Source organism: Leucopleurus acutus (assembly GCF_964270905.1).
Source record: "Leucopleurus acutus genome assembly, chromosome: 3".
Taxonomy (NCBI): Eukaryota; Metazoa; Chordata; class Mammalia; order Artiodactyla; family Delphinidae; genus Leucopleurus; species Leucopleurus acutus.
This window is the reverse complement of record NC_139145.1, coordinates 58,222,910-58,239,257: the sequence shown is the minus strand read 5'-3', so window position 1 is coordinate 58,239,257 and position 16,348 is coordinate 58,222,910. Positions and strand designations below refer to the sequence as shown.

The 16,348-nt window shown below is 45.3% G+C and overlaps 3 protein-coding genes across 3 annotated transcripts in view; all 3 read left to right on the top strand.

The window, feature by feature from the left end:
- Positions 1-2,688: 2,688 nt before the first annotated feature.
- On the top strand, positions 2,689-5,146 carry LOC309958902 (protocadherin gamma-B3-like; the record flags this gene model as incomplete). The annotated part of the gene is given in 2 exon segments (XM_082835029.1): positions 2,689-4,892; positions 4,894-5,146. Coding segments are annotated over 2 exon segments (2,457 nt in total).
- A 1,074-nt stretch (positions 5,147-6,220) lies between these two features.
- LOC309958901 (protocadherin gamma-A6-like) lies at positions 6,221-13,279 on the top strand (the record flags this gene model as incomplete). The annotated part of the gene is made up of 2 exons (XM_082835028.1): positions 6,221-8,635; positions 13,232-13,279. The coding sequence occupies 2 exons, from the start codon at positions 6,221-6,223 to the stop codon at positions 13,277-13,279; spliced, it is 2,463 nt and encodes an 820-aa protein (XP_082691154.1).
- A 29-nt stretch (positions 13,280-13,308) lies between these two features.
- The window catches only part of LOC309958900 (uncharacterized protein), a gene marked incomplete at both ends in the record, with an annotated part of 122,729 nt that continues 119,689 nt past the window's right edge, over positions 13,309-16,348 (top strand). The window contains one exon of the mRNA XM_082835027.1: positions 13,309-15,732. Within this exon, the coding sequence (XP_082691153.1) occupies positions 13,309-15,732 (2,424 nt within the window). The remainder of the gene's footprint in view (positions 15,733-16,348) is intronic.

Sequence of the window (16,348 nt, the reverse complement as noted above, 5' to 3'; positions counted from 1 at the left end):
AAAAAACTATTTCTCAGGGATGTGCTCATCTTAAACTATGAGATTTTTCTTATGAAATGCTGGTCTGTGTGTCTCAAATTTCACGAATATGTCTTGTGTAATGGAAGAACTATGTACACTATTCATTTTTGCATATGATTTGCTGAAGATGATTTTCAGATCCTTATTTTTAAAAGATTTTTCAATCTTTAAAATTTTGTACTTTCAACAACTTGAACATCAGCTGCAAAGTATGAATAAATGGGGAAAATGGCAATAAAATATTATTAATGGAATAGTAGGTTACATTACTCAACCATATGAAAGGGTTACCGTACATTTGGGAACCTAGGACCACTTGATTTTTATTTTTTCAACATTTATTTGAAGGGGATCTAATTATATTTATATATGGGCAATTCTGATCTCAGGGTACAATGTACAGACTCACTGAATAGTGAAGTCATCCAAAGAGTAACAAGAGAATCTGTATGATCAATACTGAATACTGATATCATTCACTCCTACATGAAAACTCACTTTTCCATTATTTTTTAAAGAAAAGATTACTGTATAGATTTGGGTATGTGTCCTGGGTTAACTTTTTCATGCAATGGGAGAAAATACCTTTTATATCTCTATAAACTTCAGTAGACTTTACATAATAAAATGCGTGATCTACACATCGTGAGTGTATATACTATACATAGTATACTCTGAAATACTTGAATCTTTAGCTTCATGTGTGTTCTGAAAAGATAACTTTCCTGCACTAATTGAAGTGCTCACACAGTGTTTAAAAAAAAAAAGGCACTTGCTCAGTCATATTTTGGAGCAGTCTTGAGTCAGTAGTGGGGTATTTTTTGTTGTTTTTTTTTTTTGCTTTTTTTTTTTGCGGTACGCGGGCCTCTCACCGTTGTGGCCCCTCCCGTTGCGGAGCACAGGCTCGGACGCGCAGGCTCAGCGGCCATGGCTCACGGGCCCAGCCGCTCCGCGGCACGTGGGATCCTCCCGGACCGGGGCACGAACCCGTGTCCCCTGCATCAGCAGGCGGACTCTCAAGCACTGCGCCACCAGGGAAGCCCAGTAGTGTTTTTTATGTTTGTATAGAGATGCCAATGAGTTTCTGTCTAGAATCCTGGATAAATGTGCTTTTCCACTATAAAATGAGTTCTACATTGTTATACATCTTCCAAGTTTTAGACTGACCATATATTATGTAGTTAAAAAAAAAAATTCTGGGCTTCCCTGTGGCGCAGTGGTTGAGAGTCCGCCTGTCGATGCAGGGGACACGGGTTCGTGCCCCGGTCCGGGAGGATCCCACGTGCCGCGGAGCGGCTGGGCCCGTGAGCCATGGCCGCTGAGCCTGCGCGTCCGAGCCTGTGCTCCGCAACGGGAAAGGCCACAACGGTGAGAGGCCCGCGTACCGCAAAAACAAAAAAAAAATAAAACAAACAAACAAAAAAACAATTTCTGAATGAAGATTTCTAGTTTGGAAATGGAATAAATACTCTAAGAAACCTATCAGAAACATGGAAACTGAAGTGCTTATTGCTAAGGAAAGAGTGTCAATAACGAAGAGTTGAGATGATCAGATAGTAACCCAGAGACCAAGGAAAAGTGGACAACATAGATTACTGTCTTTGGAATATATCATTATAAGGACTCATGCTTCACCCCCAAAATCCAAGTAACTCACCATTGCTAAGCTACTTGAGAAGAAACAGTACAATTAAAGACAATGGTAATGTAGTGTGGACAAATAAAATTAGTGGAATAGTTTTAAATCATAGTCATTTAATTAAAAAGACACGGAAAAGTGTCTATTTTTAATTAAATGACTACGATTTAAGGAAAAGAGAGTTTCTTGCTTCTTTACCATACTTCTATTTCATAAGGACAACCAATCTCCTTGCTATCTATCAGTTATTTGGGGAAGAAGATTATAAAGACAGAAGAAAGCAATGCATAGGATAAAACTAAAAGCTGTGAGATTTATAACTTTTATAAGTTGGAAGAAAAGGAAATAGAGTGAAATAACAATACATATCAAGCTGATATTTCAAGAATTTTCATATTACACTTTCTGTCACAACCAACACTTTCATTTGTATCACTTTCTACATATTACTTTATTTGGTCTTCAATTTTACTGAGGTATGCAGGGAAGATGTTATTATGGCCACTGTATGAAAATGGAAACTAAAAGCATGATGACGCCAATAAACATCTTCAGCAAGATACCTCTGGCTTTGAGGAATAAAAATCACCTGATTTGGATGGATAAAGTTCAAGTTCAAAGAAATGACAGCAAGAACGAAGATACAGTACATTTAAAAAATGTTAAAATCCTTATAACATGGGACGAATGAGTATCTGTATGAGGACACAGTAGACTTGTCTTCTAGCTGGCTCTATATTTGGAACTGATTTAGTAATCACTAGTGCAGTTCTGCAGCCGAGGCGCGGGGTGCAGCTGTTGGCTAGTACTGAACAAAGTATCCAGCTCCTCCTGAAGCAAAGGAATCGCCTGCGGACCGCGGAATCCCGCGAACTGTGCACTCTCTGAGGTTTTCTGCGGCAGAAATATCTATCCGAGAATCTGCTTGCCAAGACGTGTCCAAGGAGTAGTTCCTGCTCAGAAATTCTTGGGATCATTTAGCGATCGCAGCTCTTCGGGATCAGAAAGGCAAAGGCGCAGCGAGTGGGATGGGAAACCGCTTGGGGTCGAAGCGCCAGGCTGGGCGGAGGCGAATTTTGTTTCTCTTCCTGCTGTCTTTGTTCCGCCTGGCGCTTTCGGAGCAAGTCCGCTACGCTATTCCAGAGGAGCTGGCCAGGGGCTCGCTGGTGGGGAACCTCGCCAAGGATCTGGGGCTTGGTGTGCGAGATTTGTGTACACGGAACCTGCGGATTAGTGCAGAGAAGAAATTCTTCACAGTGAGCACCGAGAACGTAGACTTACTTGTGAGCGATCATATAGACCGAGAGCAGATTTGTGGCAGGAAGTCGATGTGTGTTCTGGAATTCGAAATGGTCGCTGAAAAGCCTTTGAACTTTTTTCATATAACCGTGGAGATTCAAGTCAACGACAACCCACCGACCTTTAGCCGAAATGTCACTGAGCTGGAAATCAGTGAACTGGCCCTAACTGGAGCCACCTTTGCCCTGGAATCTGCACAAGATTCAGATGTAGGTGTCAATTCCCTGCAGCAATACTACCTCAACCCTGACCCTCATTTCTCTTTGATCCGGAAGGAGAACCCAGACGGCAGTAGGTACCCAGAACTGGTAGTGCAGGCTCCCCTGGACAGACAAGAGCAGTCCTGCCACCACCTGGTCCTCACGGCTGTGGATGGGGGTGAGCCAGCCAGAAGCTGCACTACGCAGATCAGGGTAGTTGTGGCAGATGCAAATGATAACCCCCCAGTGTTCACCCAGGACATGTACAGGGTCAGTGTTCAAGAGAACCTACCCCTGGGTTCCTCTGTGCTAAGAGTGATGGCCACTGACTTGGATGAGGGCATCAATGCTGAGATCACCTATGCTTTTATCAATATTGGTAAGGCAGTGAGACAACTGTTCAAGCTGGACAGTGAAACAGTGGAACTCACCACTGGTGGAGGACTGGACTTTGAAGAGAGAGGGAGCTACACAATTGGGGTGGAAGCAAAGGATGGTGGACATCACACTGTGCATTGCAAACTACAAATAGATATTTTGGATGAAAATGACAATGCTCCCGAGATAACCCTGGATTCTGAATCTAAATATATACAAGAAGATGCTGAGCTGGGGGCTGTGGTTGCCTTGATCAAAACACATGATCTAGGTTCTGGATTTAATGGGGAAAACTTATGCCAACTAAAAAGAAATTTCCCATTTAAAATAGTTCAAGATACAAAAAACACATACAAGCTGGTGACCGATAGAGCCTTAGATCGAGAGAAGACTCCAGAATACAATGTCACTATCACAGCTACTGACAAGGGCAAGCCGCCCCTCTCCTCTAAAAGAAGTGTCACGTTGAAAGTCGCTGATGTCAACGACAACGCTCCGGTTTTCCACCAGGCCTGCTACGTGGTCCACGTGGCAGAAAACAACCCGCCCGGCGCCTCCAACGCCCAAGTTAGCGCTTCAGATCCAGACTTGGGGCCCAACAGCCACGTCTCCTACTCAATCGTGGCCAGCGACCTGCAGCCGCGCGCGCTGTCGTGCTACATGTCCGTGAGCGCACAGAGCGGCGTGGTGTTCGCGCAGCGCGCCTTCGACCACGAGCAGCTGCGCGCCTTCGAGCTGACGCTGCAGGCCCGCGACCACGGCTCGCCCGCACTCAGCGCCAACGTGAGCCTGCGCGTGCTGGTGGGCGACCGCAACGACAACGCGCCCAGGGTGCTGTACCCGGCGCTGGGGCCCGACGGCTCGGCGCTCTTCGACACGGTGCCGCGCGCCGCGCAGCCCGGCTACCTGGTCACCAAGGTGGTGGCGGTGGACGCCGACTCTGGACACAACGCCTGGCTGTCCTACCACGTGCTGCAGGCCAGCGAGCCCGGACTCTTCAGCGTGGGGCTGCGCACGGGCGAGGTGCGCACGGCGCGGGCCCTGGGCGACAGGGACGCGGCCCGCCAGCGCCTGCTGGTTGCTGTGCGCGATGGGGGACAGCCGCCCCTCTCGGCCACCGCCACGCTGCTCCTGGTTTTCGCGGACAGCCTGCAGGAGGCGCTGCCGGACCCCAGTGACCACTCTAAGTCCACTGACCCCCAAGCTGAGCTGCAGTTTTACCTGGTGGTAGCCTTGGCCTTGATCTCAGTGCTCTTCCTCCTGGCAGTGACTCTGGCGGTTGCCCTGAGTTTGCGACGCTCCTCCAGCCCTGCCACCTGGAGTTGCTTTCAGACTAATTTTTGCTCCAAAACTGGCCGGAGTTCTCCCCAACTATGGGGAAGGGGCTTTACCATATTCCTACAATCTGTGTGCTGCCACACATTCCTCAAAGACTGAGTTTAAATTTCTCAATATAAAGCCTGAAAATGCTCTACCACGAGATCTTCTGTATAATGAAGCCTCTTGGCTTGAAAGTACCAGTAATGACAATCCCCAAATTGCTTGTAATTCAGTCAATTTGCAACAGGTGAGTTACTTCAAAACCTTTTCCTCCCATAAGTATAATTAGGTTTCGATTCACTATTTTAGAGGTCAAAAATATACAGGCTAAGTATGCCCTGTTTTTTGTGGGGCTTTTCTTTTTGGTGTTTTATTGATTTTTCTGGACATAGAATGGGGATGGGGAGGCTGTTAGAAATTCTTTGTTCACTAATCTGTGTTGCAGTTGTTCTTTCATGGAATGTCGCTTAGTGGTGATCTTGAAATTTCTGTTAATTCTAAAACAATATGTCCTGAAACATTTTTAATATGCTAGTATCTATTCTCGTTGTAGGACATATTTTTTATATATAATCTAGACAATTAAGTGGTTTACATGGTTTCAGTGTAGTCAGTCCTAAACTATGTTTTATATATAATATAAATATAAGAATACTTTTTCACTGTAGCCTATATGTTTTCACTTCCTTTGCATGTTCTTGAGGGTATAAACAAATATTGGCTAAATTAGGGCAGTTCTTAATCTATATGTTGATAAAAATAGGCAATGACGTCTAAAAATGGCAACTCTTGTGACTTAGTGGTGGATTGGTCCCAAACATGTTTGTGGTTGTTGGTACCCTTATTGAAAATGAGACAAGTATAAATGATGGTGGAGTGTGGGTTTCAAGATTTATAGAAAAGTGTAAACGTATCTGTGTTCTCCAGTGCCATAAGAAATGTCACAGAAATAAGTGTCACTCCAGGGAACATATAAAAAATTTCAAAATACGCTATTTTATTCTTCCAAGTGCTTTTCATTCTTGGGGAGAGAAATATTGAGTGTCATCTATGCAGATTTAGCAGAAATAAGATCCTGTGTATAATGGTTTCCACGGAACCGTGCAGTATTAAGTTAGGACTCTAAGCGTCGCTGTTCACCAACCGGGCAAGGAAAGCAGTGAGAACTCGAGTTATATCCTCAAAGCACAAAGCACAACTTACACCAAAGCTTTGCAGCTGCGCAGACATTCTGTCCTAAAACGCTTCGCATCTGATCGCGGCTTGTTTATGGACCTTGACCTCCAATTCTGAGAAGCCCCAAAATTGATGCGAACCTGTTCACCCTACTCGTAATCCCAGGGAAGTCCAGAACGAGCCAGTAATGGCGGCTCTGCAAAGGCGGCGGCACTACAGCGTGTTGGTCCTGCTCTTCATGCTCCTGGGGACGCTGTGGGAGGCCGGGGCCGGGCAGATCCATTACTCCATTCCTGAGGAGCTGGACAAAGCCTCTTTCGTGGGCAACATTGCCAAGGATCTCGGGCTGGAGCCCCGGGAGCTGGCGGAGCGCGGAGTCCGCATCGTCCACAGAGGTAGGACGCAGCTTTTCGCTCTGAACCCGCAAAGCGGCAGTTTGGTCACCGCGGGCAGGATAGACCGGGAGGAGCTCTGCGCTCAGAGCGAACCGTGTCTGGTGAGTTTTAACATCCTTGTTGAGGATAAATTGAATCTTTATCCCGTGGAAGTGGAAATAGTGGACATTAACGACAATGCACCCCGATTCTTAAGGGAAGAATTGGAAGTGAAAATTATCGAAAACGCAGCCTTATCCTCTCGGTTTCCGCTAATGGAGGTCTATGACCCGGATGTGGGAGTGAACTCTCTCCAGGGCTTCAAGCTCAGCGGGAATAGTCACTTCTCAGTGGACGTGCCAAGCGAAGCCAATGGGCCCAAATACCCGGAGCTTGTGCTGGAGCGCGCCCTGGACCGGGAGAGAGAGGCCATTCACCGCCTGGTCCTTACTGCCGTGGATGGCGGTGACCCTGTCCGCTCAGGTGTGGCTCGAATTCTGGTTACTGTCCTAGATGCAAATGACAACGCTCCAGTGTTTACTCAGTCTGTGTACCGTGTGAGAGTTCCTGAAAATCTTCCAGTAGGTACGCCAGTGTTGTCGGTAAATGCCAGGGACCAGGATGAAGGAGCCCACGCGGAAGTAACGTATTCTTTTGTGAGGATAACAGAAAAGATCTCAAAGACTTTCTGCTTGAATGTTTTGACTGGAGAAATATCAACTTCTGCAAATCTAGACTATGAAGACTCCAGCTTTTATGAGCTGGATGTTGAAGCCCGGGATCGGCCAGGTCTACAAGACAGAGCCAAAGTCTTAATATCTATCTTGGATGTGAATGACAATGTACCAGAAGTGGTAGTTACCTCTGGAAGCAGGTCAGTTGCTGAAAGTACACTGCCAGGCACAGTGATTGTTCTTTTTCAAGTATATGATCGAGACTCTGGACTGAATGGCCTGGTAACATGTTCTGTCTCAAGAAGTCTGCCATTTGAACTGGAAAAATCAGTAGACAATTATTATCGATTAGTGACGAATACAGTTCTAGATCGAGAGCAGGTGTCTTCGTACAACATCACTGTGACAGCCACAGACCAAGGAATTCCATCTCTGTCTACAGAAATGCTCATCTCCCTAAATGTGGCAGACATCAACGACAACCCGCCTGTCTTTCCCCACACCTCCTACTCTGTCTACATTCCTGAGAACAACCCCAGAGGTGCCTCCATCTTCTCCGTGACTGCACACGACCCTGACAGCCATGAGAATGCCCAGGTCACCTACTCCCTAGCTGAAGACACCGTCCAGGGGGGACCTCTATCCTCCTATATCTCCATCAACTCCGACACTGGCGTACTATATGCATTGCACTCTTTCGACTGTGAACAGTTCCGTGACCTGCAACTGAGAGTGATTGCAAGTGACAGCGGGGACCCACCGCTCAGCAGCAGCGTGTCTCTGACCATATTCGTGCTGGACCAGAACGACAACACACCTGAGATTCTGTACCCCGCCCTCCCCACTGACGGTTCCACAGGCGTGGAGCTGGCACCCCGCTCCGCAGAGCCCGGATACCTGGTGACCAAGGTGGTGGCTGTGGACAGAGACTCAGGCCAGAACGCCTGGCTGTCCTACCGCCTGCTCAAGGCCAGCGATCCAGGACTCTTCGCAGTGGGGCTGCACACGGGCGAGGTGCGCACAGCGCGGGCCCTGCTGGACAGAGACGCGCTCAAGCAGACCCTGGTGGTGGCCGTCCAGGACCACGGCCAGCCCCCTCTCTCGGCCACAGTCACTCTCACAGTGGCTGTGGGTGACAGCCTCCCAGATGTCCTGGCCGACTTGGGCAGCCTGGAGGTCCCGCACGACTCTGACGCTTCAGGTCTGACATTATACCTGGTGGTGGCGGTGGCCGCGGTCTCCTGCGTCTTTCTTGCCTTTGTCATTGTGCTGCTGGCGCTCAGACTGCGGCGCTGGCAGAGATCGCACGTGCTGCAAGCTTCGGGAGGTGTACCAGCGGGCTTACCCGCCTCTCACTTTGTGGGTGTGGACGGGGTGCGGGCTTTCCTGCAGACCTATTCCCACGAGGTCTCGCTCACCGCGGACTCGCGGAGTCACGTGATTTTTCCGCAGCCCAACTACGCGGACACGCTCATCAGCCAGGAGAGCTGTGAGAAAAGCGAGCCTCTTTTGATTCAGGAAGATTTTTGTAAAGAGCAAGACTCCCTTGTTCAGGTGAGGTTATTGCTTTTATTCTTCTTATTCGAACAGGAAAAATTAAAATTCTCTTTGATCAGTACTTAGTTTTCTTAGTCTTTTGCAGTGAATCATATAGTTTTGAGAAGGTTTTTCTTTTATATCAGTAGAGGTCTATTAAATCTTAGTTTTCTCGAATTTCACCAAAATAAATCGTAATAATGTATGCCCTGAATTTCCTTTACTCCTCTCCTCTTGGCAAGCTCTTTGTGCCTTGGGTTGCTTACATCTCACTTCTTAGTTGTTTTCTTTTCTTTTTTTTCTATCATGTGGCATATCTGAGATTTTTTTTTTTTTTTTTTTTTGCGTTACGCGGGCTTCTCACTGTTGTGGCCTCTCCCGCTGCGGAGCCCAGGCTCCGGACGCGCAGGCTCAGCGGCCGTGGCTCACGGGCCCAGCCGCTCCGCGGCACGTGGGATCCTCCTGGACCGGGGCACGAACCCGCGTCCCCTGCATCGGCAGGCGAACTCTCAACCACTGCGCCACCAGGGAAGCCCCTGAGATTATTTTTATACTGTGGAAAAAACTGAATCACAGCCTCTATTTAAAAAGATTAAGATCTGGGCTTCCCTGGTGGCGCAGTGGTTGGGAGTCCTCCTGCCTGGCGATACAGGGTACACGGGTTTCGTGCCCCGGTCCGGGAAGATCCCACATGCCGCGGAGCGGCTAGACCCGTGAGCCATGGCCGCTGAGCCTGCGCTTCCGGAGCCTGTGCTCCGCAACGGGAGAGGCCACAAACAGTGAGAGGCCCGCGTGCCGCAAAAAAAAAAAAAGAAAAAGAAAAAGAAAGTGAGTTTTTAAATGTGGTAATTAGTGTCCACTTACAAGATATAGCTCTAAAATTAGAGGACTAGTGAATGGGAGAATGAAGGATTAATAGTATTCAAATAAGAATTTAAATGATTTAGCATATTAAACCCAGATAAAATAAAGCTTTTGTTATGTAGGAACCCTATTCAAATATTTAAGGAAAGAAGGGTTGTCTTTTTTTTTGCGGTACGCGGACATCTCACTGTTGTGGCCTCTCCCGTTGCGGAGCACAGGCTCCGGATGCGCAGACTCAGCGGCCATGGCTCAGGGGCCCAGCTGCTCCGCGGCATGTGGGATCTTCCCGGACCGGGGCACGAACCCGTGTCCCCTGCATTGGCAGGCAGGCGGACTCCCAACCACTGCGCCACCAGGGAAGCCCAAGGGTTGTCATTTAAAAGAATGATTAATCTAAATCATCATGGCCCAAAGGTGTGAATGAAACTATGGCTTGGTGAGTAGAAAACAGCAAAGTTTTCAGTTAAGTTGTTCTAACAAAATGGATTTCCTAGGAGGTAGGAGATTCTATTATTGGTGCTTTTCCAAAGGACGTTGATTGTCCTGGGATTAATGGCATACAGGAGGTAATATTGATATAATTTGGTGAGTTGTTGAACTTCATGATAGCCAAGGTATTTTCCAATCCTGAGCTTAGGATTCTAATATTTGATAACACAATGGATTTGCCATTTGTGCATCTAAATTTGGTATGCATGTGTAAAGTAGACAATTCAGAATATATCTTGAAAATGAGTGAGAACTTCCTTTGTAATCTGAAATTGTCAGTGTTTGTAAAGAAAGATAATACTGAGTTGATATCTTTAAGTTAGCTGCTAAAGGATAATTAATGCATGTTTTTCTAAATCGATATTTACTTTCAGCAATTATTGTAGAATTATTTATTTCAAGATTCCTGGTGTATATGACTAACCAAGAGATTCCAGTCATACACATTTCAAATATAATTTGTTTGGACATTTGTGATATAATTCTTTAATGGTTTAATCAGAATTTAATAGAATTCAGGTTTTAAAGAACTTGAATCTTGGATATTGGTCGTGGGAGTCAGATGGTCTTTAATATTAAGATTCGTTTCACACACTGTGAGAGTGTAAATGTTATTTAGTATACTACGAATTTTGGATGATTTAAACTAATCTTGTACCTCCATTGTTAAAAACAAAACTCACTAACCGTTTCATGGTTGGTAGACTGGTTTATTTTATTTCCTTATCTGCTGAGTAACTGGGATACTAGGTAGTTTACTTTATTCTCTTATCTGAATTACCCGTGAACATTTCATTTAAACAAATAAAATATTTCACTGACAGAAAAACTGTTAGATTCTACTCTCACAATAGTCATTCATTCATGTGGACTGAACAAGTGTTAAATCCTGGCAATCATGGACTTTGCTAAGTTGTGGTTGAGGCTCTTTGACTTACATACTATAGATCATTATTAAAAAGATAGGCAATCTGAGATTTTGAGCATATAGTGATTTGGAAGCACCAGGAAAAAAATCTACCAAATTATTGGGCTATTTTATCACTTGTGAAAACCACCCATTCTGATCAAGTGACGTCAAAAGGGAAGAAGTAAAATCTCAGAGAGAATCATTGGAGGAATCCTACATCTTTGCCTGGGAATGAAAACCTAAACAGAACTCCAAACAAATGGTTCTTCAGGGAAAAAAATGTCCCATAAAGAAAGGAGAGGAGGTGAATAACTCACTGTCTGGGAAGATGAATAGACTTTTCATAGAATTTTTTTATGTAAGTAAACAAATGAAGGTCAAGATTCTTCCCAATAACTCAATCAATAATAACATACTCCCTTTAAAAATACATTATTTCAATTTTATACAGTAGTTTTATGTTATATTTAAACACCTCTTGGTGGTTGAGTAGAAATTTTTAATATTTAATTTTATGTTGTAAAGTAACTTTAAAAACTTGATTGTGCCCTTTATCTAGATCTTATTTATTTAGCTCCAAAGAAGGTACCCAGAAGTATTATTAATCGAGACTTTTTAAAAACAGAATAAGAGACAAATGTGAGATTACGCTATGAATTTTGAAGTATCAAGAAGAAAAAAAATTATGACATTGGGAGCCATAATATATGGATATGAAAGTTTTGTTTGAAAATATCTGCAAGTACTTATGATCTTTAATGACCATATACTTTGCTTACATCAACAAGAAATTCAAGATTGCTACTAAACTAGTAGTTTTAAACTCCTGGTTATGTAATTAATCTACAATACTCATATTGGTTCCTTTGAACAACAAAAAAGTTCTTTTATCTACTAGGTGAAAGCAAATATGATGTGAATTATTTTGATAGATTGAAATGGCATTTCATTCAAAGTATTTCCTGTATTTTGATGTAAGGCCATCAGAGAGCAGAAATAGATTACTTAGTTAGGAACTTCTCACCAACTGAGCTAAGCTTTTACAGTGTCACTTCTAGTTCTCCCTTCTGGTGCTACTAGCTACTCCCCAGGGCTGAAAATAATTTACAAAGCAAGGTGATTTCTTGCCAGGTCTTCATTTCAGAACAGGTCTCTCTCTTCTGCAACTACGTGGAAGGAATTTGTTTTATTTCTGCCAGCTGAGAGTAACCTCAGATCCATCAACAATTGAGTTTTACTTCGTTAACATCAGTGGAGCAGTGAGTACCTCTAAGGATCCTCTCAGGACAGTCCTGCATCTATCCTCAAAGGCTGTTTAGAGACCCATCTTTTCTCAATTATAGGGTAGGGTGATTATTTAAATTGCATAATGAAAAGAAACAGTGAAGCCAACACTCATTTCCTTATGAATCCACAGCCAGTAGAATCTGCAAATTTATGCCTTCTGTATAAAATGAGTTGCTTCTGTAGCTGATTGGAGCTGCTTGGCTTCTCACCTCATCTCTAATGGCACTTTTTGAGCATAAAGCATCAGCCAAGGCCAACAATGATTCCCTTTTCTCTTCTTAGGAGACTGGGAATGAGGATATTTGTATTCCTACATTGGTTCTACCATTATATAGTCAAGGATAAAGCAATTCCCTCTCATTTTTAAAATCATTAAAATGAAGGTATTGGACTAAACAATCTCTAAGATTCCATTCAATGAAAAATGTTATTAAATTATCTCTCTATATGTTAATGAAAAAATGGACTCTCTGCCTTCCATGGTGGTGTCTAGAACATAGTATATGTTCAATATTATTGAATTAACTTAAATGTATATGCTGATATAAACATTTTCTACATAACATCTTTCTTATGTATACACACCTTTTAAAAATAAATCATACTTTTTTTATCTGCAATGACTGATTTTTATCTATGTGAAATAAGGTGTGAGGCAATGTCTAAGAATCATTTCAAAATTGCAATGCAGAGCAGAGAGTTAAAAATCTGGGATTAATAAACATCCATCCATGAACATTGTTGCATTAATGCACAGTTGCTTAAAATTTAATTTTAAATGATATCAGAGTTGTATGAATTGAAGAAATATAAATGGGAGAATTTTGAAGGATAAAACAACTTTCTGAAAAATCAATTATTTTGCTTCAATATGGTGCAGTAACTCAGTAAGGACTCTGAGCGCCGCTGTTCACCAGCCAGGGGAAAAATGGTTCAAAAGATCCGCCAGAACCACTGAGCTTTTACAGCACAAAGAAACGCCAGACTGAGACAAATTCTCTTCCAAGCTGCACTAAACTCAGGCCTCTATACCACTGGATTCTGGGCTCCTTTTCCGAATACAGAGGGCTCCACGCAGACATACTGGCATCCAGAAACACAACAGGAGATAGGCCAGTGTCTAACGATGAGCAGAACAAGAATGGCGGCTCGGGAGAGGGGCGGGGACTACAGAGGATTCATCCTGCTCTCCATCCTCCTGGGGACCCAGAGGGAAGTTTCGGCAGGACGTATTCTCTACTCCATTCCGGAGGAGACAGACACAGGGTCTTTTGTGGGTAATATCGCCAAGGACCTGGGGTTGGAGCCCTGGGAGCTGGCGGAGCGGGGCGTCCGCATCGTCTCCAGAGGTAGGACGCAGCTCTTTGCTCTGAATCCGCGAAGCGGCAGCTTGGTCACCGCGGGCAGGATAGACCGGGAGGAGCTCTGCGCGCAGAGCGTGCGGTGTCTGGTGAACTTTAACATCCTGATGGAAGATAAAATGAATCTTTACCCTATAGAAGTGGAAATAATGGATGTTAATGACAACACTCCTAAATTCCTGATGGAAGAAATGAATGTGAAAATAATGGAGAATACAGCTCCTGGGGTGCGATTTCCGTTAAATGAGGCTAGGGATCCGGATGTGGGCACGAACTCTCTCCAGAGCTACCATCTCAACCCCAATCGCCACTTCTCCCTGGTTGTGCAAACTGGAGAGGATGGAACTAAATATCCGGAATTAGTGCTAGAGCGCGTGCTGGACCGGGAGGAAGTGACAGCTCACCACCTCCTCCTCACAGCCTCTGACGGCGGTGATCCACCCAGATCCGGAACCGCCCGTGTCCAAGTAACAGTGGTGGACGTGAATGATCATGCACCAGTCTTCTCTTTGCCCCAGTACCAAGTAACTGTCCCTGAGAATGTGCCAGTGGGCACAAGACTACTCACGGTAAATGCTATCGACCTGGATGAGGGAGTCAATGGGGAAGTGACATACTCTTTTAGGAAAATAACTCCAAAAATTCTACAGATATTCCAGCTGAACTCCCACACAGGAGAATTATCAACTTTAGATGGCCTAGATTATGAAGAATCTGGCTACTATGAAATGGAAGTTCAAGCTCAGGATGGTGCTGGTAGCATGACAAGGGCTAAAGTACTGATCACAATTTTAGATGTGAATGACAATGCCCCGGAAATGACTGTAACATCTGTAAGCAGCTCAGTCCCTGAAAACACTCCTCCTGGAACAGTAATTGCTCTTTTCTACCTTCAAGACCGAGATTCTGGGAAAAATGGTCAGGTGACCTGCACTGTTTCAGAAAATCTGCCTTTTAAATTAGAAAGATCAATAGACAATTATTATAGATTGGTGACAGCAGAAAACCTAGACCGGGAAAAATTTTCTGTATATAACATCACACTGAAAGCCACAGATGGTGGAAGCCCGCCCTTGTCAACGGAAACTCACATCTCCATGAATGTGGCAGACACCAACGACAACCCACCTGCCTTCCCCCACTCCTCCTACTCCGTCTTTGTGCCTGAGAACAACCCCAGAGGCACCTCCATCTTCTCTGTGACTGCATGTGACCCTGACAGCCACGAGAACGCCCGTGTCACATACTCCGTATCTGAAGATACTCTCCAGGGGCCATCTGTATCCTCCTATGTTTCCATCAACTCCAATACTGGAGTCCTGTATGCATTGCGCTCCTTCGACTATGAGCAGTTTCATGACCTGCAATTGAGAGTGACTGCAAGTGACAGCGGGGACCCGCCGCTCAGCAGCAACGTGTCACTGGACATATTCGTGCTGGACCAGAACGACAACACACCTGAGATTCTGTACCCCGCCCTCCCCACCGACGGTTCCACCGGTGTGGAGCTGGCACCCCGCTCTGCAGAGCCCGGCTACCTGGTGACCAAGGTGGTGGCTGTGGACAGAGACTCAGGCCAGAACGCCTGGCTGTCCTACCGCCTGCTCAAGGCCAGCGATCCAGGACTCTTCGCAGTGGGGCTGCACACGGGCGAGGTGCGCACAGCGCGGGCCCTGCTGGACAGAGACGCGCTCAAGCAGACCCTGGTGGTGGCGGTCCAGGACCATGGCCAGCCCCCTCTCTCCGCCACAGTCACACTCACGGTGGCTGTGGCTGACAGTATCCCAGATGTGCTGGCAGACCTGGGGAGTCTCGAGCGCTCCGCCGACTCTGGCGACTCCGTCCTCACGCTGTACCTGGTGATGGCCGTGGCCGCGGTGTCCTGCGTCTTTCTTGCCTTTGTCGTCGTTCTACTGGCGCTCAGGCTGAGGCGCTGGCACACGTCGCGCCTGCTCCAGGCTTCAGGAGGCGGGTTGCCGGGCGTGCCCGTCTCTCACTTTGTGGGTGTGGACGGGGTGCGGGCTTTCCTGCAGACCTATTCCCACGAGGTCTCGCTCACCGCGGACTCGCGGGGGAGTCAAGTGATCTTCCCGCAGCCCAACTACGCTGACACGCTCATCAGCCAGGAGAGCTGTGAGAATAAGGATCCCTTGTTAACATCCATAGATTTTCATGAATGTAAGGATAAAGCCCAAAGTATTCAGGTGAGTTCAGTCATTCATTTATCTTTATATTCTTTGAAGAAGTATATTTTGTGTAAATTTCTTTATTGTTTTGCGAAATAAGTGATTTGAAGATGGGTAAAAAAAACGCTTTTAAGTGGTAAAGCAAGATTAATCGTTTATTTCGGAGGTGATTCTTTAACATGGAACACTTATTGACATAGGTTTTGGCATCATATTTATAGTGAAAGCATATGGACAAGATTGTGAATAAGTGGATAGTCGCATTTTTATACCTTCTACTTATGTTCCACATGGTGTTCTTAATTCATGTATTTTATAAATGAGAATGAATTGTTAAGTCTTTCTCATGGCATGAGGTTCTTAAGAAAGTACACTTCTGTTTTCTCAGGACTCTCTTTAGATCAGATCTATAAAAGGCCCTTGAAAAAATTTTCAGTCTGAAGACTTTTTCTGTGCCTTGCTTCTGCTTCCATATAACTCCCCCTGGTGACCTTGAAAACCTCCATGGCTTTTGACCTATTTAAACCACAACTGTCTGTTAAAGTCAGGTCCTGGTAGAAGGTTAGATGGATGCCTAAAGAATGAAATGTGTGTGTGTCAGGCTTCACTGAGATCTTTATCAATGACAGGCATG